General features: G+C 31.6%; 1 protein-coding gene across 1 annotated transcript; it reads left to right on the top strand.

Annotated features, from left to right (window-relative positions):
* The first annotated feature begins 1808 nt into the window (after positions 1 to 1808).
* LOC110019374 (protein trichome birefringence-like 8) lies at positions 1809 to 10183 on the top strand. The gene is made up of 4 exons (XM_020717045.1): positions 1809 to 2359; positions 3214 to 3603; positions 9189 to 9347; positions 9794 to 10183. Exons 1-4 carry the CDS (start codon positions 2019 to 2021, stop codon positions 10125 to 10127), a joined length of 1224 nt encoding a protein of 407 aa, XP_020572704.1. The 5' UTR covers positions 1809 to 2018; the 3' UTR covers positions 10128 to 10183.
* The last annotated feature ends 18 nt before the right edge of the window (positions 10184 to 10201 follow it).

Genomic DNA, 10201 nt, shown 5'->3' on the forward strand with positions numbered 1-10201 from the left:
TATATGATTAGTATCAGACACGACATCGATTTTGAACCTCACTTTTTTATATGAATTTCCAAGTTTAGATCTCGTTCATATGGAAAATGAGTTTTGTATTTATGTCATATTTGATTTTAAAAGGTCGTAGTTCTTAAATTGCATAATGACTTATATTTGGTTTCTTGAATATTTTTAAGATATATTATTTTCCTCTATTGTTAAAAATCATATTATTTGGTTTTTTTGGAAAATGAAATTCTAGAAAAATATGAGTTATTGTGAGCTTGAGAATTTATGTATGCCTTTATGACTCATAATGCAATTCTTATGTGTTTGCATATCTCACCTCTAAAATTTCATATTTATGCATAATACTCAAATCCTTAATATCATGTCAAGAATAGCCCCGTGATCACTTTCACCTATCTTTTTATGTGTAGTTCAAAATGTTGTAAATATGAAAGTTTAAGTATGAGATATATAAATACATATAAATTGCAGGCTAGATATGTAAAATAAAATTCCCAGAGAGAGAGTAATGAATGCGGTCGGCTTTAAGCTTGCGGTTCCAGAAACGCATGAAAGCCGGCATGGCATGTGAGTTTCATATTCGAAGCTAAAGTCGTCAATGCTTCTTTATTAAGTTTTAAATTTAAAATAGTTTTAATTTTTTATTAAAAAAATAGGATTAAGTAACTTTTGAAAATGGACATTTACGCACATACCATCATATTTTTATATTTTTTTGCATATCTAGCATCTAAACTTTGATTTTTGTAATCAAAGTTTGTGTAACACATTAAAAATATCATTATTTGAACTTTTAAATTGTGAAATACATCTTTTCATGTGTAGGCAATATGTAATTCTATTAGAATTGAGGGGTGTTTCTGTTAATTTTCCTAAAAAAGTATAAATTTGGTATTTATGTATATTTTTACGCCAAATATCATATATTTAAATAATAACACAATTTAGAAAAGGGGGTCGGCTGGTCTAATGGGTGCATTCATTTTTTTATATGATTATATTTTAATTTTGTTATCTTAACCAGACTCATAAATAAAGTTTTTTTTTTATTAAAAATAGTAAAATATAATTAAAATATCATGTCTTCAATTTTTTAAAATTAAAGTAGGTTTAGAATACTTAAGAATGAAGTGATTTGTTGACTTGTAATATTATATATTAAATTAATAAATAAATGTTATTTTTTTATTATTTTAATTATATTTAAATAATTTTATTATTTATTAAATTGATTAATTTAACTCTCAGATTTATTTCGATTGATCCCTTATATTTTAAATCTTCTCTTGGTTCATTTAAATGATATTGAAATAATCTAACCTTTAAGAAGTAATATATATACACATAATAATTCTGTGGTATGCATGTAAATCATTTTAAGGCGGTGTTTGGTGTTTGGTACCAAACATTTAATAAAGATTTAAGGGTGGATTTAACATAAATCTACTCAAACACGAGAAAACCAAGAAGTGATTCGCTAAATCCAAATTTCTTTCCGTTCAGCTTCTTTACTTTTCAACATAAATCCTGAATCCGAATTTTAGGTGAATTTAACACATTTAGTTTCAGGCAATTAAATCGACAAATAAATATAACTTTTATCTCTATATTAACTTTTAATTTGGTAAATATACATTATCTATAAAAATTTAGTTGTATTATATGTAGATACATTACATTGAGTGGCTTTTAAGTATACCTTCCTAACTCCTAAGGAATATAATTATAGTAATTAATCACCTATTTTTAGTCAACTAAATACAACATTCTCCTTCTCCTCTTTTCTTAGGTTTTGTTTGAGGGAGCTTCATTGTTTCTTCAAAAATCGCTTCCGCCGATGGAGCCAACCCTACGTGATCGACAACGTCCAAATTTCACCGTTTTGCGGAAGTAACGTCGGGTTTAACAAAATGAGAAATTTTTTAGCCGTCGGCGTTGCACTAAACGGAACGGAGCTTCACCGATAGGTCAAAGGTCAAACGAAGCCTTAATCCTTTCCTCCATGCATGGATCTATTTATCTTCTCCACCTCTCCCTCCCTCAACAAGCTTCTAAACAACTGTCTTATGTCCCTCTTTATTCTCCTTCCTCTCCTCACCATCATCTATTTCTCCACCACCATCAATCAAACCTTATCTCTATTCTCCTTCCCTCAGCTCTCCATTAATGGCCGCTCGGAAAGCTGTGATTTTTCTAACGGAAAATGGGTTTTTGATGAATCTTATGCTCAATATTATACGGAGGAATGCCCCTTCCTCGACCCTGGATTTCTCTGCCGCTCTAATGGAAGGAAAGATATGAGCTATCTTCAATGGCGATGGAGCCCTCGCAGCTGCGACATGCAAAGGTTCTATTTTTATATGGCATTATATAATTTGTTTGATTTACCTATTTACCCGCAAAAGTTTTATGTATTTATGTATCCAACACCTAAACTTTTGTATTTACAAATTACATACAGACCACCCAAATCTTGTTTTTTACAAATCAACCATCTTTCATGTTCTCACTCAAATATCAAAATTCACGGCAAAACCCCAAATTCTTAATAGTTTCATGGTGGCATGCATAATGTGGTTAAGAAAAAACCAGCCGGGTGGATAATTGGTAAATAACAATGTTTTGGGTGGTCTGTATGTAATTATCCTTTTTACAATATTGGATGTTATAAACATGTTCATGAAAATGTATGCTTAAATTTTAAAAAGCTATTAGTAATGATATTTTTATGTGATATTAACGTTTTATGCAATTAAATATGAAAGTTTAGGTGTGAGATATGTAAATACATGAGAATTTTGTTGTATGTATCTAAATTTCCCTTCTAAAATCATTAATTTTATTTTCTTTAATTACTATATATTCTATAGTTATAAGCCTTGTATATATCTTTCTATCCAATCACCAATCGTATTCAGTTATTCTTAATATATATTATATATATATATATTATGCCGCGTTCTCCGACTCTTTGGTTGACATATGCTATGTCAGTTCTAAGCCCCTTGAGATTAAGAATTCGATCCCGCTGGTATGCGGATCCGTCGAGTGATTAGACACATGAGGTTGATTTGGGCTCATATAATAGTCTCTTGCCAATCTTATATATATATATATATATATCTTGATTTCATTGTTGCCTTATATTTCAAATATTTAAAATTGCTAAAATACACTATGTTGCAATAAAAAAAATTACAGGTTCAATGCTAGCATGATGCTAGAAAAGAGCAAAAATAAGAGAATACTATTTGTGGGGGATTCAATAGGGAGGAATCAATGGGAATCTCTAGTATGCATGTTAAGGATAGGTGTCACAAATCAAACTAGGGTTTATGAGAAGAATGGGAACCCAATCTCCAAACACAAAGGATATCTTATCATTCTCTTCGAAGACTATAACCTAACCATTGAGTACTACAGAGCACCTTTCCTTGTGGCCATCGGTCGACCTCTTCCACACTCTCCCAACATTGTTCGTAGGGCGATTCACATCGATACGCCTCATTGGGATTCCAACAAGTGGGTTGGTGCTGATGTCATTGTCTTCAATGCTGGGCATTGGTGGAATATTGATAAAACCCTAAAGAAGTACGTAAATATGTTTTTCCCTCTTTCTTTTTTGGTTTCATATTTAATTGCTCTCAATGTATTTTTGCTTCTTCTAAGGCCTCCATGGGCTTCCTATAGTTTCCTTTAAAGATAAGCTATTATTAGTCTTATAGACATCTTCTTTCTTTTTTTTTTTTTTTTTTTTAAAGGAACTATGTTATATCTAGGACAGTGCCCACCCTAAAATTTGAGATTTTTTATACAAATAATAAATCAAAATAATTTTTTTTTATAAAGTTTGGGGAATTTAATAATGTTGCCTCCTCTCAGTAAATTTTTTTTTTTTACCCAATACTTAGAAAATTTTAAATATTTGATGATTTTAATCACCTTAGAGAATAAAGATGGCTCCACTCTGGAATTTAGTGAGTCTTATTTATAATATTAGCAGATGTATAAGATTATTACTTGTTGTTGTCCAATTTTTTCTGCAACATTGACATGTCATGAACAAATTTCTATCATCTTGCACGACTCTCGAGACATAATATAGATCTCAAAGCAATATCTTTGAGCAAAAAATGTTCAAACTTTGATTAAGTGTAATGGAGAGCTCCAATTTTAGCAAAATTATAGAGTCAAACTTACCGGCTCGACAAGATAAATCCACCGAGTCCAAGATCACCCAATTTCAATATCATTAAGACACTTAAATGTCCATCGGATATCATTTGATCAAATCGTTTGATCAGGGAATTTCTCAAGGTCGTTCGATCAAAGTGATTTATATTCCAACATGAATTACACCCAAAGCTCTATAAATAGAACCTCACCTCTCTCATGAGAGGGGGGAGGAGAACTCGAGGCTTGGCTAAGAGCTTAAAGTTTTGAGAATGAACTAAAGTTTAACATCATCACCGCCAACCGTCGTTGACTTTCGTCAACTGCCATCGACCACCATTGATTGTCGTTAATCACCACTCACCTCCGTCAAACACCACTGACCGTCCTCAATGATTGCCAACCTCCGTCGACCACTACCAACTAGAAGTCGTCTGTTCCTAACAACAAATTCATCAGCACATCGACGTTATAACTTGAAAAACCTATTAGCTTATTTCTGCCAATGGGACAAGTGGTTGCAACCATATTCCTCTTTTTATAGTGAAACACTTCAGCCGGGTCAAACTCTGTAGTTTTTCTCTTTTTGGGTTTTTCACCTAAAAACTTCTAGTATCATTATTAGTTGTTTTTTCTTTTCTGAGTGTCTGTTGAAACTTTGTACCGCGCTAGGATGATAATCTACTACTATATTGCCGTGAAATTTCTAGCACACATGAAACATATATATAATTGTGGTTTACTTTTGTTTCTATATAAAATGCTATATAATAAGACCATAATAAAGCATGGGATAGGATTTGATGTACTTATCAATGTAATTAATGAGCCTAGCTAGCTAATTGATTTTGTGAGTTTAAGATTGAGGTTGAACACTCTTAATAAGTTACATAAAGAGAACCCATAATTAATCTTGTATTATATATTCTCTATGTAAAAAAAAAAAAAAAACATATATATTACATATTATTCTTATGTAAGAATATGCTTAAATTCAGAATAATGCGGAATACAAAATTCTTCATTATTTCATTGATATGAACGAGGGTATAAATAATTCTTACAAGAATTATATAATAGGAAAAATAATAAAAAGAAAATAATATGAAAAAAAGATATATCACTTGATATCTCCAATAATTAATTTATATTAATTATTAGGAGATATAAGAAATATTGTAAAATAGGAAAACAAATCTTTCCTAATCCAAGGAAATAAATATAAAATAGGGAAAAAAATATCTCATTATATTAAAGAAATAATTTATACCTCATAACTTCTTATAAGAATAAATTATTTCTTATTATAATTCTTAACAAAAATGAAAATAAATGCTGTAATTTAAATTAAATATTTCAACATTCCTACTCAAGTTGACATGAAGATATCTTTCAAAGTCAGCTTGCACACTAAACCATCAAACTGTCTTTTGTGAAGACCCTTTGTTAGAGTATTCGCAGCTTGGTCGTTAGAAGGAACATATATCATGCATATATATCTTCTGTCAATTTTTTCTTTCATGAAGTGCTTGTCTATGTCTACGTGTTTTGTTCTATCATGAATGACAGGATTGTGGGTGATGACGATGACAGACTTATTATCACAGTACACCTTTATTGGCGGCAGAGTATAAATTTTTAACTCCTTGAGAATTTTTCTAATCCATAGAACTTCATATATCCCATGAGCAACAAATCTGAATTCAGCTTTAGCACTGCTTCCTGCCACGACACTTTGCTTCTTACTCCTCCAGGTTACTAAATTTCCTCCTCGAAAAGTGCAGCATTTGAGGTTGTCCTTCTATCTGTTACACTCCCGACCCAATCTGACTCTGTAAGCACTTCTATCTGTAAGTGCATACTTTTCTTGAACAGTAGTCATTTTCCTGGCGTTCCTTTTAGATACCTAAGGATCTGATAGATAGCATCCAAGTGATGAGTATTTAGAGAATGCATAAACTGACTTACTATACTGACAATAAATGCTTTATCAGGACGAGTGGTGACAAGTAGATTAGTCTTCCCACTAGTCTCTGATATTGTTCTTTGTTAACACCATCTATTTTATTTCTCACTTGTAACCTTTTTGTTGGCTCAATCGGGGCCGAAGCATTCCGGTTTCACTGAGTAAATCGAGTACATACTTTCACTGATTAATAAAAATCCCTTAGATCTGACAAACTCAATATCGAGAAAATATTTTGCATTTCCCAGATTTTTTATTTTGAATTATGTGGCCAATCTTTCTTTCAATATCTCAACTTTCCTAGCATCATCTCTTATAAGAATAATATCATCGACATAGACAATGAGCATAGCGAGTTTACCAGTTTCTGAATGTTTTTAGAACATAGTATGATCAACTTGACTCTGAGTGTATCCATATTATGTAATCACATTTTTAACCTCTCAAACCAGGGGCAAGAAGATTGCTTGAGCCCATACAAAAATTTATTTAATTTACACTTTGTCTACTTCAAACTTCTTCTTAAATCCTGGTGGAAGATCCATGAATACCTCCTCCTCTAATTCACCGTTTAGAAAATCATTTTTTACGTCGAGCTAATGCAAGAACTTTTACGTCGAGTTGATGCAAGAGCCAATCAGGGTTTGTTGCTATGGACAATAGGACACGAATGAAATTGATCTTGGCTACCGGAGCAAATGTCTCATGATAGTCGATTCCGTGAGTTTGAGTGAATCCTTTTGCTACTAATCTTGTTTTATATCTTTCGACACTCTCATCAGCTTTGACTGTAGTAGTGAAGACCCATTTACAATCAACAGTAGACTTTTCTCTTGGTAGAGTGACAATTTCCCATGTTCCATTTTTCAAAAGAGCATCCATCTCTTCCTTTACTGCAATTCTCCTGGTTTTTATTATTTTCAACAACTATTTTTGGTTCTTTGTTTTCACGGACTTCAGGTGTACTTGGTGTTCGAACAACTCTTGGTAATGGATTAAAAATATGCCAAAAATCATCTTCTTCATCTGTATTATACTCCCTCTGAAGTGGATTTTTATAAAAGAAGATAATTTTTTTCATGAAGATCACATCCATACTAATGTAAGTTTTTTTGTGACAATTTTAAAGCATTTGTACCCCTTTTTGTTTGAAGCATATCCAAAGAAAATACATTTTTCAGATTTTGGATATAATTTTGATCGAAATTTATCTAGAATATGAATGAAACATGTGCATCCAAAGATTTTTAAAGGAATATTTGAAGACATTCGTAGAATTGAAAAACTATTTTTTCTGTTTGTTTAGAAGAGTTGTATATTAAGTTGTATATTGTAAAACTCGAGTTGATATTCGGTTTATTAAATATGATGTTGTTAAAACAACGTCCCCCCATACATATTTATGAACGTTCATTGAAAACATAATAGCCCGAGCAACCTCAAGTAAATGTCTATTTTTTCTTTCAGTAATTTGATTTTGTTGTGACATGTTACGACAAGTAGATTGATGAATAATGCATTTATTTATCAAAAACTCCCATAAACATTTATTAAAGTATTCAGTTTCATTGTTGGATATAAGGATGCATATTCTAGTTTCAAATTAAGTTTCAATCATGTTGTAAAAATCTTTAAAGAGTTTTTCAACTTCTGATTTTTTGTTTATAAGATAAACCTAACATAGTCTGGTGTGATCGTTAATAAAAGACACAAATCTTCTTTTCCCATATAATGTTTTGGCTTTTGAAAGTCCCCAAACATACACTATGGATCATGAAAAAATATTTTGAAGGATAATATAGTCTTGGAGCAAAATTTATGTGATGACTTTTTGTTAAATAACACGTTTCACATTGAATTAAAGCACAATTAACACCCTTAAACAAATTAGGAAATAAATGTCTTATATAAGAAAAACTTGGATGACCTAATCTAAGATGCAATTCCATTATTTTTTCTATTGTAGGGTTTGAACCCATACTGTTGAAAGCTTGAACCATTTTTTTACTATGAACAATCTCCTTAAAGTAGTAATGTCCTCCTATCTTTTTAGCTTTCCCAATCATCATCTCTGACTTCTGATCTTGAAAAACACAAGAAGATTCACAGAAAATTACACAACAATTATAATCCTTTGAAAGTTTGCTGACGGATAGAAGGTTACATTTGAGTTTTGAAACATGAAGTACAACTTTAAGACCTATACTCTTGGACAGGTTAATGTTTCTTTTCTAGCAATGGAAGAGAAACTATCGTCAGCAATAGGAACATTTTAATGGCCAAAACATATGATGCATGAATCAAATAAATAATGTAAATTTGTCATATGATTAGAAGCTCTCGAATCAAAAATCCAAGGGTTTAGTTTTTTACGTGCATGTACCATCGAACAATTTGGAGTGCCAGTAGCCAAACTGGGGTTTAGCAGATTCAGGAGTTGATCGATTTGCTCTCATACCATGTTTAAATTCAGAATAATGCGGAATACAAAATTCTTCATTGTTTGATTGATATGAACGAGGGTATAAATAACTCTTAAAAGAATCATATAGGAATAAATTATTTTCTATTCACCTGATATCCGATAGGAAAAAAAAAATAAAAAAAAAAAATGATATGAAAAGAAATATATATCACCTGATATCTCCAATAATTAATTTCTATTAATTATTAGAAGATATAAGAAAACAATTGTTTCCTCATTCAAGGAAATAAATATAACATAGGAAAAAAAATATCTCCTTATATTAAAGAAATAATTTATTTCTCAGAACTTCTTATAGGAAGAAATTATTTTCTATTATAATTCTTAACTGGAAAGATACTAAATCTTGTAATTTAAGTTAGATATTTCAACGTAATATCATTTTTACCTACTTTTTAGAAGTTGCATAAACATTCTCATGCATCAGTTTATAAAACCAAAGTGTGATAATATAAATATAAAATTTAGCTAGAAATGTAAAAACATAAGAATTGTGTGGTATTTATGTAAATTTCCCAACTAAGTTTTTTTGCATTATAATGCACATTTCAGTGGAAATTATTTTCAAATTGGCAACACACTAAACATGACAATGGAGGTTGAAGAAGCATATCGCAGAACAATTCGGACCATAAAACATTGGGCAGAGGAGAAACTTCTTCCCAGAAAGAGCTGCGTCTTCTTCAGAACCTACTCTCATGCACACTACAGGTTTAAGTCCTTTAAATTATGTAATTTTTCTTCACATTTTTGTAATTTCAAGTTTATAAGGGATAATTACATGCAGACCACTTGAAACATTGATATTTACGATGCCAACCAGCTGTATTTACGTGCGCCAATATCAAACTATTGAGATTTTGATAAAAATGAAAAATATGGGCTCGGTTTTTACCGTAAATTTCCATATTTGAGTGATTGATTTATAAATTGCAAGTTTTTGGGTTGTTTTATTTAGAAAATTTGCATACATATCATTCAATTCTTATCTATTTACATATCTAACTCCACCACAACTTTGTTTTTTATATTTATACCGCTAAAATCTCTTTATGTAAATTCTAAATGTTAGATATATAAATAAATAAGAATTGTGTGGTATTTATGTAAATTCACTTTTTTTAATATATATATATATATATATTTTGTAAATGCAGCAATGGCACATGGGACGCAGGAGGCAACTGTGATAATGAAACTGTGCCTAACGCTGAGGGCGATAAGTTGCGCTCAGAGCCGTGGAGCAATCTGGTTATATCAGAGGTGCTGAGGGAGCAAACGAAGAAGAAGGAACACGATAAAAAGATGAGTCTCCTGAACATAACTTATCTCTCCGGGCACAGATCCGACGGCCATCCTTCAAACTACAGAGAACCAGGAACACGTGTCGGCGCCCCGCAGGATTGTAGCCATTGGTGCCTTCCTGGCGTGCCCGACACTTGGAATGAGATTCTATGGGCCGATCTCCTCTCCATGGGCTATGGGCCATGAAAGAAGTGCAGCGCCGAGGACTGTGTTTGTGGAAGCACACAGCCAAGGAATAGAACGTCAAGAATAAAGGAGAG

The sequence above is a fragment of the Phalaenopsis equestris genome, unplaced genomic scaffold, assembly GCF_001263595.1.
Source record: "Phalaenopsis equestris unplaced genomic scaffold, ASM126359v1 Scaffold000001, whole genome shotgun sequence".
Classification (NCBI taxonomy): domain Eukaryota; kingdom Viridiplantae; phylum Streptophyta; class Magnoliopsida; order Asparagales; family Orchidaceae; genus Phalaenopsis; species Phalaenopsis equestris.

Excerpts from the sequence above, each read along its gene's own strand:
- LOC110019374 (XM_020717045.1), top strand. The coding sequence starts at position 2,019 with ATGGATCTATTTATCTTCTCCACCTCTCCCTCCCTCAACAAGCTTCTA. Across the intron at positions 2,360-3,213 it reads CGCAGCTGCGACATGCAAAG|GTTCAATGCTAGCATGATGC; the intron begins GTTCTATTTTTA and ends AAAAAATTACAG. Across the intron at positions 9,348-9,793 it reads TACTCTCATGCACACTACAG|CAATGGCACATGGGACGCAG; the intron begins GTTTAAGTCCTT and ends TTGTAAATGCAG.